This window comes from Cetorhinus maximus, chromosome 1, assembly GCF_964194155.1.
Source record: "Cetorhinus maximus chromosome 1, sCetMax3.hap1.1, whole genome shotgun sequence".
Classification (NCBI taxonomy): Eukaryota; Metazoa; Chordata; class Chondrichthyes; order Lamniformes; family Cetorhinidae; genus Cetorhinus; species Cetorhinus maximus.
In genome coordinates, this window is record NC_135879.1 from 15094341 (window position 1) to 15108687 (window position 14347).

General features: G+C 47.5%; 1 protein-coding gene across 3 annotated transcripts; it reads right to left on the reverse strand.

Annotated features, from left to right (window-relative positions):
- Positions 1–1874: 1874 nt before the first annotated feature.
- Positions 1875–8624, reverse strand: pomk (protein O-mannose kinase). Of its 3 annotated transcripts, none has more exons than XM_078542900.1 (3): positions 8520–8624; positions 7336–7638; positions 1875–3110 (listed from the first exon to the last, which is right to left on the reverse strand). In XM_078542900.1, exons 2-3 carry the CDS (start codon positions 7621–7623, stop codon positions 2325–2327), a joined length of 1074 nt encoding a protein of 357 aa, XP_078399026.1. In that variant the 5' UTR covers positions 7624–7638; positions 8520–8624; the 3' UTR covers positions 1875–2324. The 3 variants fall into 3 exon arrangements, with proteins under 3 accessions (XP_078399026.1, XP_078398969.1, XP_078399010.1); XM_078542843.1 differs by having other exon boundaries at positions 8516–8615; XM_078542884.1 differs by lacking the exon at positions 8520–8624 and adding an exon at positions 7981–8254 and having other exon boundaries at positions 7336–7642.
- Between the last annotated feature and the right edge of the window lie 5723 nt (positions 8625–14347).

The following is a 14347-nucleotide window of genomic DNA, read 5'->3' on the forward strand; positions in this document are numbered from 1 at the left end:
TTTCCACCCCACCCCCACTAGAGCTGTACCTTGAGTGTCCTCCCATCCATTCTTAATTAGCACATTCTCTTAGATAATATCACCACCTTTTACATGTCTTTGTTCCTTTGTCTGTGACATCTTTTGATTATCTGCTCCTATCACTGCTTGCTTGTCCCTACAACCACCCCCCACCCCCCCAACTTCTCTCCCCCCCACCCCACCTTAAACCAGCTTATATTTCACCCCTCTCCCAACTTTACTCAGTTCTGCTGAAGGGTCATGAGGACTCGAAACGTCAACTCTTTTCTTCTCCGCCGATGCTGCCAGACCTGCTGAGTTTTTCCAGGTAATTCTGTTTTTGTTTTGGATTTCCAGCATCCGCAGTAGTTTTTTGTTTTTATCTCTAAAGTTATTAGCCTTACTGTTCATGTGGAGAACAAACTCTAGCACAGACTAGTTGGGTTGAACGGCCTGTTCTGTAGTGTTTTCTATGCGCATCTACCAATACACTGAGCAGTATAGGATCATTATTTCTACACAATTTTAATACTGTATAAAGGAATGAGAGTGGTAAAGGGCCATTGGGCGTGAGAGCACATGATGAGGGGGGGGAGATTCTGAACTGTTGGGATGGGAGGCAGAGGTACTGGAGCAGTAGGTATCAGTGGCATTCATAGCACTAGCAGGGAAGCCCCAAGGTGTGGGAGCACTGGGGGAGATTGCTGTGGTGTAGCAGTAGTGCGAGGATTCACTTGGGGGATCTTTATCCAATCTTGTCCCTTCAGTCATAAACCTTGCTGGGCTGGCGGGTTTTCTTGGGCAGCAGCACAGCCTGGATGTTGGGCAGGACCCCACCATGGTCTATGGTGACCCCTCCCAGCAGCTTGTTAAGCTCCTCGTCATTGTGGATGGCGAGCTGCAGGTGGCGAGGGATGCTACGGGTCTTCCTCTTGTCCTGGGCCACGTTGCCGGCCAGCTCGAGGATCTCAGCCGTCAGGCACTCGGGGACAGCAGCCAGGTAAACGGGAGCTCTGGCCCCAACATACTCAGCATAGTGACCCTTATGCAGCAGCTGGTGGATTCAGCCGACAGGGAACTGGAGACCGGCACTGGAGGAGTGACTCTTGATCTTGGCACGCCCTTTGCCTCGGGTTTTACCGCGACCCAACCTCTCTCCCTCAGAACAATCTTCTGCGACCGACAGCCAGAGAATAGAGCACTGGGAAAGGGATCTCAGTCAGGTAGGAATGGGAGAATGCAATAGTAATCAACCATCTCTCTCCATTAGAGAGAGACAACTGGTCGTGTAGCTTGAGGGTCACCACTCTGCATCAAGCTAGTAGGCAGCCCTCCATGAACTACCACAGCTAGTACAGAGATTGAACCCATGCCATTCTGCAACACAATCTTGCCACCTAGCCATCTGAGCTAACTAACCCCACAAGAATGCAATATGGTGTGGGGAAGTCCTGAGGGTGGAATCTGTAGAAAATGTTAGGGTATAAGTGTGCTGGATGTGGTAATCACTCATGGAAGGGTCTCAGGGTGTGGTTGTACTGGGGATTGAACTGAGTGGGAGAGGGGTTGCTGATTCTCACGGGGCCCAGGCTGTGAGTGTACGGGGATGAGGGGAGGTGGTAACTCATGGGAAAAGGGTCTTTGGGTATAGGCACATTAAGCAATGGGATGAGTGGGAGATGGGTTCTGGGGTGTGAGTGCACTGGGATTGGCGGATGGGAACAGCATTAGAGCCAAACAAGTCAGAGCCCTGATATATGTTGGCTTCTTTTTGAATAATATGAATCCTATCTTCCCGCAACCGACAAGATTAAGGCAGCTGCCACCTGGTGCTCTATCTTTGGATTATTCGTGATGCCTGCGGATTGACAAAGTTTATAAAAATGATTTTATTTGAGTTAAATTACAGCATCCTCAAAGAATCACAGGGTTGTTACAACACAGAAGGCGGCCCATTGGCCCAGGCATGCACCAGCTCGCCGAATGAGCAATTCATCTCGTGCCATTCCCTCACCTTCTCCCCCAGACCCTGCACATTCTTCCTTTTCAAATAACAGTCTAATTCCCTTCTGAGTGCCTCGATTGAAGCTGTCTCTGCCACATTGTCAGGCAGTGCGTTCCAGATCTTCACCACTCGCTGCGTGAAAAAGCGTTTCCTCATGTCGCCATTGCTTTCACCAATTACGTTAAATCTGTGCCTTCATGTTCTCAATCCTTTCAGGAGTGGGAACAGTTTCTCCCTACCTACTCTGTCCAGACCCCTCATGATCTTGCATACTTCTATCAAATACCTCTACCCTATAAGAACAGAATCTCGCCATTAATTATAAATCATGTAATGTCCTGCTGTAAGTACCAGATAGTTCTGATTCCTGTGTCAGTGAAGTATAAATAGCTTTATAAGTCTGTACAACCCTCAGCGCTGAGGGTCTTTGCTCTGGCATATTTCTCTTACAGTCTTGATGCAACTGAAACAAATGGAGCCTGAGAACATCACTTCCTTCGACCTGCCCCAGCAGGAAATCTGTAACATCTGGAATCTTCCATATGTCCGTTTTCTCGTCGTATGGAGGCATGAGGTCATCAGAAAACGGAAGGTCATCACCAAATGGCCAAAGCTGCTCTGGGGCCACAAAGTCACCCCGTAACTGTCGGGCACCACATTTCACTGAAACACCAGCGCTCTGATTGACCAGGGGCAAAGCATCCAAATCGTTAGCTATCACGTGCAGGTCTGTGGTTAACAAATACTGGGACAAGGTCTTCCCAAGGTCATTGGAATCACACATAACCCGGGGGCCCAAAGGGCTGTTGTGTAAAAAATGCAGGAACATCACATATTCAACAGCCAAACGAAATCGAACTTCCCAAGTATTAAAGGCGCGGTGATCCTCTTGCTCCAAGATGGAATTAATGTTGATTAACGATCCAAAAGGATGATACTCTGTGAGAATGGTGTGATCTTCTTCGCAGTAGCCCAGCAGTTTAACCACGTACACACACTGTAAGCCTTTCAGCATCTCTAATCCATGAAAGAAGTCGTTGCTGAATTCGGAGACGGCAAGACGAGAGAGAGCCACTTTGTTTCCTCTCCAGTGTGCGAGGAATACCTGCAGAGCAAACAGAGGCATTGGTGAATATACAGACTGGTTAATAAGATAGTAATCTAGTTCTAAGTTTATAAATTGTATCATCAAAACTGAGATATCATGTGTTAATTAATCTTTGTATTCAAATCACTCCCTATCTTTAAATGAACACTTACAATATAGTCAAGCTCCCATAAACTTTTAAATTATTATTCTAAAGAGAGAATTTACAGAGGTTCAGAAATTTAAAGGAGTATTTGAACAGGGTCTCTGGCAATCTGTCTGTTTTAAAAACAGCGAAGTATTGCTGAAAAAAGAGACCTATCGAAGCTTTTTGTCTTGCACTCATCAGGACACCTCGTAACACAAGGGGAAAACAACAATTTATACCGTATGAGAAGAGAGTGCTGATTGGTTTGGCAAGTGGACTCTGATTGGTAGAGGTGTTGCCATGGAGAATATACCAATTCATGGTGACTGACAGTTAACTGCCAAACATTGTTTGAAATTTAAACCAGGCAGCTTGACCCTGATTGGTCAAGGCATTGCCCTGAGGAATGAGTCAGCGAATGGCTGTCACTTATTTTGTTTAGCTGAAACAGGCAGAATGTGTGTACATGTTCCTTCTTATCTGCAAAGAACAGGGCCCTGTGTATTAATATACGTAGCTTCCAGTACACGCAAATGTGCCACACTGCAAGCCCAACTGACAATCTTAAATTGGTTATCAGCATAATTCTTAGCACATTGAGGATTATTTAGCAAAAGTTCCCCAATTGAGGAATCACATCTAATGTTGGACACAGTGTTTTGAGTTTTGCAAGCATGGGCTGGTTGGGTATGGTCTGTATCTTGCCCATTGCAAACAGTGACTGGGACATGCTGGTTGATACAATACTCCAGTCTTTGGGACGTACGACCTACATACCTAGCATCACACTAGCACTGAAATTCATATACCACGTTACTCATTTGTGTGATAGGCAGAACATCTTTTTGGCTTGACGGCAGCATCCTGTTAGTGGCGAAGACCACTCGTGTTGCGAGTGCATAGTAGCAGCGTGAAACAGCTAGCTTCACCTGTTGCTCATATTTTTGAGGTACTTTGCCCTTCCAGGGTAATCTGAGGTAAACTGGGCACATTTTCCAGGGCCAAAAGTGATGGCCTTAGGCCTGTTCATGAGTTTGCGTAATATACAGCATGAAATGATCTGATCAGGGTAGCCATTATGCTGCAGGGTGTCTTTGATGCGCCCTATTTCAGCATGAAGCTTGCATGGTGAGCAAATGGCTTGGGCCCTATTTACAAGGTTGCCAATAAGACCAATCTTATAGCATGTGGAACTGTAAGAATCCCAACGCGTACACTGACCAGTGAAGGTAGGCTTGTAGTAGATCGTGATAGAGAACCCCCTGGCAGATTTCTCAACTAGTACATCAAGGAAGGGGAGTTCATTTGGCTGCTCCATTTCAAAGATGAATTTGACCGCAAGATAGAGCCCATTAAGACATGTAAGGAAATTATTACAAGCAGCTGAAGATTTAAATATAGCGAACATATCATCCACATATCGGAACTATGCGACAGGTAGGAGGTTAGGTGTCATTCCACCAGAGACACATTTCTCATGGAACCCAACAAAGATGTTTGTGAGAGTTGGGCCTAGAGGGGATCCCATGGCAACACCGTCTATTTGAGCATACATGGTGTCATTAAAATCACATCTAATGTTGGACACTGTGTTTTGAGTTTTGACTGACAGATTAATATCAGTCACCATCAACTGGTGCATTCTCCATGGTAACCCCTCTACCAATCATAGTCCACTTGGCAATCAATCAGCCTCTCAAACAGTATAAATTGTTATTTTCCCCTTATATTGGATTTCTTGTGAGTGTCCTGATGAGTGAAAGACGAAAAGCTTTGAAAAGCTTTGACATGTACTTTTTTCAGCAATACTCAAATTCTGTACTACCAAACGGCTAAACAGTGAAGTTTTATTTTCTGTTGTCCCAAACTCAGGTGATTTCAGGCCACAATGTGGTCAATCCTCCAAAACAATGGCGCCAACCCCCCACTCCACCAACCACCACCCCCCACCCCGCCCCCACCCTCCACCGATGCCACCAGCCAGAGGCCAGAGCAGATGTTCACAGATGAGACTGGCTTGTGCATGGGATCAGCGGGCTGCCAGCACTCACTGAGTGCTGATCAGAGGAGGTGGGAAATTCGGCAGCTCCCCATGGAAGTTAGCATTAGGAGAAGCAGGGAGGCAGCAATCTGAGCGAGGGAGCTTTGAGCAGCTGGTGGGTAGATATTTGTGGGAGCAGGAACATGTACACCCCTTCTGGCCCAGACAAATCAACACCTAAGATTCTTATTTGGGCATAGTGGTCCCTTTAAGGAACGTTGCTTATGTCAGTTGCACAATGTTCAGCACCATTCGCCACTCCTCAGTGTCCAAATGTCCAAATGCAGCAAGACCTGGACAATATCCAGGGGCTGACAAGTGGCAAGTAACATTTGTGCCACACAAGTGCCAGGCAATGACCATCCCCAACAAGAGAGAATCGAACCATCCAGGACAAAGCAGTCCGCTTGATTGGCACCACATCCACAAACATTCACTCCCTCCACCACCGAAACACAGTAGCAGCAGTGTGTACCATCTACAAGACGCACTTCAGGGATTCACCAAGGCCCCTTAGACAGCATCTTCTAAACCCACGACCATTACCATCTAGAAGGACAAGGGCAACAGACACATGGGAACACCACCAGCTGGAAGTTCCCCTCCAAGTCACTCACCATCCTGACTTGGAAATATTTCGATGTTCCTTCACTGTAGTTGGGACAAAATCCTGGAACTCCCTTCCTGACAGCACTGTGGGTGTGCCTGCATGACCTGGACTGCAGCAGTTCAAGAAGGCAGCTCACCGCCACCTTCTCAAGGGCAACTAGGGATGGGCAATAAATGCTGACCTAGCCAGCGAAGCCCACATCCCGTGAATGAATTTAAAAAATGTTTAAATAAAAAAATCCACAATCAGTATCAACAGGCAGAGCCTGCGTATACATCATCCATCCATCAGTACTTGAAATCTGTAGTGAGATCCCACAACACGTAGTAATAGGCCCCCTGTCTGTTTTGAGTGAAGTACTGATCGTCCATTGCAAGCTCCCCCTTGAAAGTAGTATCAGGTGGGCCTCAGGGTAGCATATTTTTGTTATCTACCCTGTGCCCTTTGAACAGGTAGGGGGATTTTTAAAAAACATACCAACGTAGCCTTAATTTTCACTTGAACTTAACTGATATATGTTCCTATTTTTTGATCATGCGACTGTGTTATCCTGTAAGTCAGGTATAGCACTCACACCTCAGGAGGCTGTAAATTGAAGTCCCAATCCAGAAATTTCCATGTAATCCAGACTAACATCTCAGTGCAGTACCAAGGGTACAACACAGTGGTGAAGTTGCCATCTTTCGGGTGAAACGTTAACCTGAGACCCACACTGCCCTCTCAGGTGGGTGCAAAACAATCCATGGCACTATTTTGTAGAAGAGCAGGAGAGTTCCCTCACTCTCCTGTGTCCTGGCCAATATTTATCCCTCAACCAATATCAATATATCAATTTTGCTATTTGTGAGATTTTGCTGTCTGCAAATTGACTGTCAAGGTTCCTACATTAGAACTGTGACTGCAGTTCAAAAGTAACTCATTGGCTATGAAACATTTTGGGGGAGTGTGTTAAGACAGGCACTATACAAATGCAATTCTTTCTTTTGAAACATGGTTCTGAGTAAAGACATTAAGACTTGAATTTTTGCTTCTGGGTCGGGAGCACAAAGTCGGGACAATTCCCGGCTTCACAAACCCGACCGAGGAGAAAGTGCCCCAGAAGGTCAGACTTTCGGTCCAGGGTGGCAGGTGAAAATGGGAGTCAAGACCCCGGAATGAGTGCAGAGATTGCTGGGTGTAGAGCTGGGCAGAAGGCCTGCCTCAGTGCACAGGCACAGTGTCAATGTTAAAAAAAACACACAAAACAGCCCTTCAGCCCTCACCCCTCACCCCGACACACTCCGCATGCCCTATGCATGGTAACCCATGCCACCTCATGCCCCCCACCCAACTCCATGGCCCCTCATACCCTCCATGCCAACCTATGCACCGCATCCACTCCGTGACACTGTACAACCCCATGCTAACTTAGTGCACACCCATGCCCAAAGAAAGGAGAGTTCACCTTTTTGACAGCACCTTGTCCCATCAGCTTCATCACAGTAACCTCACTCTGTATCATTTCACAGGACAGCCAGGAGAGACAATCCTTCATTCCTGCCAGCCGGAAGTGGCCATACGGGCATGAGTCTGAACTGTTGTTTTCAGGTCCCTTCAACAAAAGTAAGTGGTGAAGATGTTCCATCCTGAAGAACGTGGTGACTGTAAGGAGGGCAGCAACAAGGGATACAAGGCCCAGGGTCACCCTTTGTAGCATCAGAAGGCCGTGGTTACCAGGCGTTGTCCCCTGCATCTTCAAAACACTTGGCTGCCTGCACAAGAAGAGTTCAGATTGAAAAAGGATGGGCCAGTGATATCTCATTACTCTAAGCCTAAGGCTAATGTAGTGAACAAGGAGAGGTGGACAGCTTTTGACTGGCGGGAGTGGTAGAGACACCCAGATTATAATGCAAGGCCCAGCATATTCCCCTGATAAGCAGGGATAGCAATGATCTGCTGTTTGAGTAACTCCGCTGCAACCATAGGCAAGTACATTCTTAAAGGGTACATATATACATATATATATGACATTTATTCTTGAATGAGTCTTCCTCCAACATTAGTACCTCCCTCCTCCAGAGGGGGGGAGGCAACTTTCCCTAAAACTGACCTGGCCTCTTCAGAGATAAAGATTCATTGAGGAATTTGCAGGGGATTGAGGTACGGTTGCCAATTCTGATTGCAGATAATAAATGGAGGTTTCACTCCACGACCTCTAAACGCTAAATGCTTTACCCCCACAAAACTGTATTTTTTTTTCCCTACACTTTTATAACTAATAAACAAACGTGTACAAATAAAACGAAAGCAAAATGATTTTTTTGTCAATCCCTCCCTATCTCGTTAATATCCAGGAGATTCCCCTTTAATTCCGGGAGGGGTTGGCAAGCCGGTTTGGGTCCGTCGCCCTTTTGTTGGTTTGACGTTAAATCTCGGTCTCTTTCGGCGACATGAGATTAACCCGGGGCCGAATCGAGCCTCTCCCGCAGCCCCAGCGGCCTCGGAACCTCGGCCGGCTCAGGCTCGCCCTGTCCCGGGGATCACAGCCGGGCCGGGTCGGGTCGCCCGGATCGGGCAGACCGAAGGCAGGAACCAGGCGCCGCCCCGTTAACCAGCTCCCGTATCCTCCCGAGGAACCCCAACACCCACCCGGCTGGGAATCCAGCGCAGCTCCGGCAGCTGCTGCTGCTGCTCATCGGCTCCAATGGTGCTCACTGTGAATCAGAGAGAGAGAGAGAGACAGACCCAGACAGGGAGAGACAGTCACAGTCCCAGTCACAGGCAGATAAAAAAAAATACACCCCAGAAAGACACCAACCCAGAGCTGGGCAGAGACCTAAAAATAGACCCCAGACCTGAACAGACACAGACTCAGACCGCCCCCCCCCCCCAACACACCAGACAGACTCAGAGAGACAGGAAACCCACCCCCCCCCCAGACAAAGAGAGGGGGAGAGAGGAAAGAGACAGACAACCCCAGACACACATACACAGAGAGAGAGAGACAACCTCAGAGAGACTCATAGAGACAGAAAACCCCAGACAAGGAGGGGGAGAGAGGAAAGAGACAGACAGCCCCAGACACACACAGAGAGAGAGAGAGAGAGAGATAACCTCAGAGAGACAGAAAACCCCAGACAATGAGAGAGGAAAGAGACAGACAACCCCAGACACACACACTGAGAGAGAGAGAGACAACCCCAAACAGACTCAGAGAGACAAAAAACCCCAGACAAAGAGAGAGGGAGAGAGGAAAGAGACAGACAACTCTAGACACAGAGAGAGAAACAACCCCAGACAGGCTCAGAGAAAGAGGGGGGAAGAGACAGACAACCCCAAGCAGAGCCAGATTATTAAACCTAGATTATTGGAGGGAAAAAGACTAAAGTGGGGAGGGGGTGTGGATAGGGAGCGCAGATCATTTTGGAAGGCCAGGGAGGGAATAAAAACAAAAAACTACTGCGGATGCTGGAAATCCAAAACAAAAACAGAATTACCTGGAAAAACTTAGCAGGTCTGGCAGCATCGGCGGAGAAGAAAAGAGTTGACGTTTCGAGTCCTCATGACCCTTCAACAGAACTGAGTAATATTAGGAGAGGGGTGAAATACAAGTCTACTGCATTCGTTGCTCGCAATGCGGTCACCTCTACATTGGAGAGACCAAATGTAAACTGGGCGACCGCTTTGCAGAACACCTGTGGTCTGTCCACAAGAAAGACCCAAACCTCCCTGTCGCTTGCCATTTTAACACTCCACCCTGCTCTCTTGCCCACATGTCTGTCCTTGGCTTGCTGTACTGTTCCAGTGAAGCCCAACGCAAACTGGAGGAACAGCACCTCATCTTCCGACTAGGCACTTTACAGCCTTCCGGGCTGAATATTGAATTCAATAACTTTAGATCTTAAACTCCCTCGTCCATCCCTACCCCCTTTCCGTTCCTTCCCCCTCCCTTTTGTTTTTTCCAATAATTTATATATATTTTTCTTTTCCCACCTATTTCCATTATTTTTAAATCAATACCTGTAATGCCCTGTCAGTCTTTCCACCCCACCCCCACTAGAGCTGTACCTTGAGTGTCCTCCCATCCATTCTTAATTAGCACATTCTCTTCGATAATATCACCACCTTCAACACCTCTTTGTTCCTTTGTCTGTGACATCTTTTGATTATCTGCTCCTATCACTGCTTGCTTGTCCCTACAACCACCACCCCCCACCCCCCCCACCCCACCTTAAACCAGCTTATATTTCACCCCTCTCCTAATATTACTCAGTTCTGTTGAAGGGTCATGAGGACTCGAAACATCAACTCTTTTCTTCTCCGCCGATGCTGCCAGACCTGCTGAGTTTTTCCAGGGAGAGAATAGGTTAGTGTCAGAGCCTTTGTCATGAGTTTCAACAGCGAGGGTAAAGGGAGAATCGACAGGTAGGGTATGGGTTTTGCTGCTTATGAAGAAAGATCAGAACAGGATTGACTCAGTGTTGATCAAATAATGAGAAACAAGATCACAAATGAGAGACATAGAAGGTGAAAGGGATCAGATGACAAGTTTTCTCTTGACCTGCCCAGGAGTGAGTTTTGATTAAAACTTGGATGGACTTGATTTTTTCAGAAAGAGGGGGAAAATGTGTTTGACAGGGAAGAGATGGAGGCAGCTTTGGCAATAAAGGTGTGAGCTATGCTTGAAGTTAGATGGAATAGTGAGGCTGAGAATATCAAAAGATGAAAGAATAAGGGGCCCTGTAATGATACCAGACTCACATCCAGCTCCTTCTGCTTCCACATAGTCCCAGCTGTTCAGCTGTGGCAGGCACATCACCAAAACTCAGTGCAACACAATGACTTCCCTCTCTCTTGCAGGACAAGTTGACACATGTGACAAGGGAGCAGAGTTGAACCAGTGGGGGCCAAGGATATCGGCATCTCCTAAGGCTCACAAGATGATTCAGCGCATCATGAGGCTGGCTACAACAGAGCTCATGGCATCCAGTGTTGCTGAGAATATTGAGGATGAGAGTATGTTCCTGCCTTATGCCCTTCTCAGCTACTAGCTCAACTTTAGTTTGCTATCTGCCTTGATAACCAAACTTCCGATGGTGTGACCAAGAACCTCTTGCTTTCCAACCAACCCCACTCCCCTCTCCCCAACCTTCAACTTTCTGATTTTCTGCTTTCAGACACCCAAGGACTGCCACCTGCCCAGCCACAGTGACACAGGAGAGAGCTCAGCAGGACAACGCTGATGAACCGGCCCCCATCACTTTACCTGGCAATCACTGCTTCAGCTGAGGTACAGGCACTCCATGTACCTCAGAGACTAGTGTAGAGTTGGGATCTGCAGATGGTGAGTCGCGGCTGCAGTCAGGCCAGGGGGAAAAGATAGTTTGTGTGCCAGCTCACCGGACGGAGAAGTCACAGACACGTTCTGCTGCAGGGGACTTAGATGAGGGCCTTCATGGGGCAGCACGCAAAGGAATGTTGATGAAAATGCACAATGAGTTGGGTACATTGGCTAGCCTGCCAGACAGCCTCCTATCTGCGTCACAGAGCAGGGAGGAGTCCAGCTCCAAATTGGCAGAGTACATCACGCAGAGGTTATCCCCTCTGCAGCCTTTGCCTGTCAGGTTGCAGACCCAGAAGCACTAATTGCAGCCTCCATACCTGTTGCAACCTTTGTGTGGACAGATCAGCAAAACCTCTGTCCTCCCTGTAGGGCTGCAGTAACTTTGCCTGCCAGATCCTGGAACTCACCACAATAGAAAAATCAAGCCTGATACGCCAGTGCAGTACTGAAGGAGCATTGCAGTGGTCGGAGGTACTATCTTTTGGATGAGACATTAAACAGAGGCCCTATCTACCAGCTCGGGCGGATGTAAAAGATACCATTGCACCATACAGCAAGGCCTGGACAATATTCAGGCTTGGGCTGACAAATGGTAAGTAACGTTCATGCCACACAAGTGCCAGGCAATGACCATCTTCAACAAGAGAGAATCTAACCATCACCCCTTGACGTTCAATGGCATTATCATCACTGAAACCCCCACTATCAACACTATGGACTAGCCATATAAATACTGTGGCTACAAGAGCAGGTCAGAGGCTAGGAATCCTGTAGACAAGTAACTTATCTACTGACTCCCCAAAGCCTGTCCACCATCTACAAGGCACAAGTCAGGAGTGTGATGGAATACTCTGCACTTGCCTGGATCAATATAGCTCCAACAACTCTCAAGAAGCTTGACACCAGCCAGGACAAAGCAGCTCACTTGATTGGTGTCTCATCCACAAACATTCACTCCCTCCGCCACTGACACACAGTAGCAGCAATGTGTGCCATCAACAAGATGCCTTTCAGGAAATCACCAAACCTCCTTAGACAGCACCTTCCAAACCCACAATCACTGCCATCTAGAAGGACAAGGGCAGCAGGCGCATGGGAACACCACCACCTGGAAGTTCCCCTCCAAGCCACTCACCATCCTGGCTTGGAAATATATCGCCGTTCCTTCACCGTCGCTGGGTCAAAATCCTGGAACTCCCTCCTGCACAACACTATGGGTGTACCTGCACCACATGGACTGCAGCGGTTTGAGAAGGCAGCTCACCATCTTCTTCTCAAGGGCAATTAGGGATGGGCAGTAAATACAGGCCTAGCCAGCAACACCCACATCCCATGAATGATTAAAAAACTATCACAAAGATGTGCAGGGGTGCTATCCCCAGTGTCCTAGCCAACATTTATCCCTCAACCAACATAAAAAAAACAAAATATCTGGTCATTATATGGCTGTTTGTGGGCTCTAGCTGTGTTCAAATTGGCTGTCATGTTTCCTATGTTGCAACAGTGACTACGCTTCACAAAGTCCTTCATTAGCGGTGAAGTGTTTTAAGATGTCCAGTGGATGTGAAAAGTGTGATATAAACACCAGGCTTCTAAAAAATTTTAACACCTCCAAAATGCTCCACAGTACTTCCAGAGACTTCGACATAGCAGAAATTAAATTAGCTTAATCGCAGATTGGGAGCCTGACCCTTTAACACAAGTGCTGGGTCCTTCTTGCAACTGACAGCACGTTCTTTGGTGAGTGTTAAGTGAATATATCGAGTGGCTCTAGTTTGTAGATAGTGCTTCAGATTAGCTGGGGTGGATGTCTGCTGTCAGGACTGTACCGCTTGGGAGACTTCTGGCACTTGCAGGGTACACCTCATGCATCCTCTTCCCAGCATGGGGAACACTAATACACTGCAAAGCCCAAGGTGCCTTAGTCCCGACCAGCACATCAGCCATTCCAGCAGCCTGATGTGGGGATACTTTCCTTGAATAGATACTCAGCAGTCAAGATGAGCAGTGACTCCATAAACTATCTACAGGAATGTACATGTTCATAAAAAGTGTGTAGCTGGATACCTAAACGTACAACCACCTAAGAAAATATCTACCTCATATGGGCTGCGCCAGAAGTGGCTGGAGGTGCTGTGTGAGCCCTATCCAGAGGGCCTCTGCCTTCCATAGCGCTGTCACTGATCCGAATTTCACACCCAAGATCTTTTGACCCAAAATGGCAATGCAGTCACAGAATCACACAGTGCAGAAGAGGCCCTTCGGCCTATCGAGTCTGCACCGACACGTGAGATACACCGGACCTCCCTACCTAATCCCATTTACCAGCACTTGGCCCATAGCCTTGAATGTTATGACGTGCCAAGCGCTCCAGTTACTTTTTAAAGGATGTGAGATAACCCGCCTCCACCACCCTCCCAGGCAGTGCATTCCAGACCGTCACCACCCTCTGGGTAAAAAAGTTTTTCCTCACATCCCCCCTAAACCTCCTGCCCCTCACCTTGAACTTATGTCCCCTTGTGACTGACCCTTCAACTAAGGGGAACAGCTGCTCCCTATCCACCCTGTCCATGCCCCTCATAATCTTGTACACCTCGATCAGGTCGCCCCTCAGTCTTCTCTGCTGCAATGAAAACAACCCAAGTCCATCCAACCTCTCTTCATAACTTAAATGTTTCATCCAAGGCAACATCCTGGTGAATCTCCTCTGCACCCCCTCCAGTGCAATCACATCCTTCCTATAATGTGGCGACCAGAACTGCACACAGTACTCCAGCTGTGGCCTCACCAAGGTTCTATACAACTCCAACATGGCCTCCCTACTTTTGTAATCTATGCTTCAATTAATAAAGGCAAGTGTTCCATATACCTTTTACACTACCCCAATAACGTGCTCCTCCGCCTTCAGAGATCTATGGACACACACACTAAGGTCCCTTTGTTCCTCAGAACTTCCTCGTGTCATGCCGTTCATTGAATACTTCCTTGTCAAATTACTCCTTTCAAAGTGTATCACCTCACACTTTTCAGGGTTAAATTCTATCTGCCACTTATCTGCCCATTTGACCATCCTGTCTATATCTTCCTGTAGCCCATGACACTCAACCTCACTGTTAACCATCTGGCCAATCTT

Excerpts from the sequence above, each read along its gene's own strand:
- pomk (XM_078542843.1), bottom strand. The coding sequence starts at position 8,566 with ATGAGCAGCAGCAGCAGCTGCCGGAGCTGCGCTGGATTCCCAGCCGGG. Across the intron at positions 7,639-8,515 it reads CTGGATTCCCAGCCGGGTGG|CCAAGTGTTTTGAAGATGCA; the intron begins GTGTTGGGGTTC and ends TTGTGCAGGCAG. Across the intron at positions 3,111-7,335 it reads GACAAGGTGCTGTCAAAAAG|GTATTCCTCGCACACTGGAG; the intron begins GTGAACTCTCCT and ends TTTGCTCTGCAG.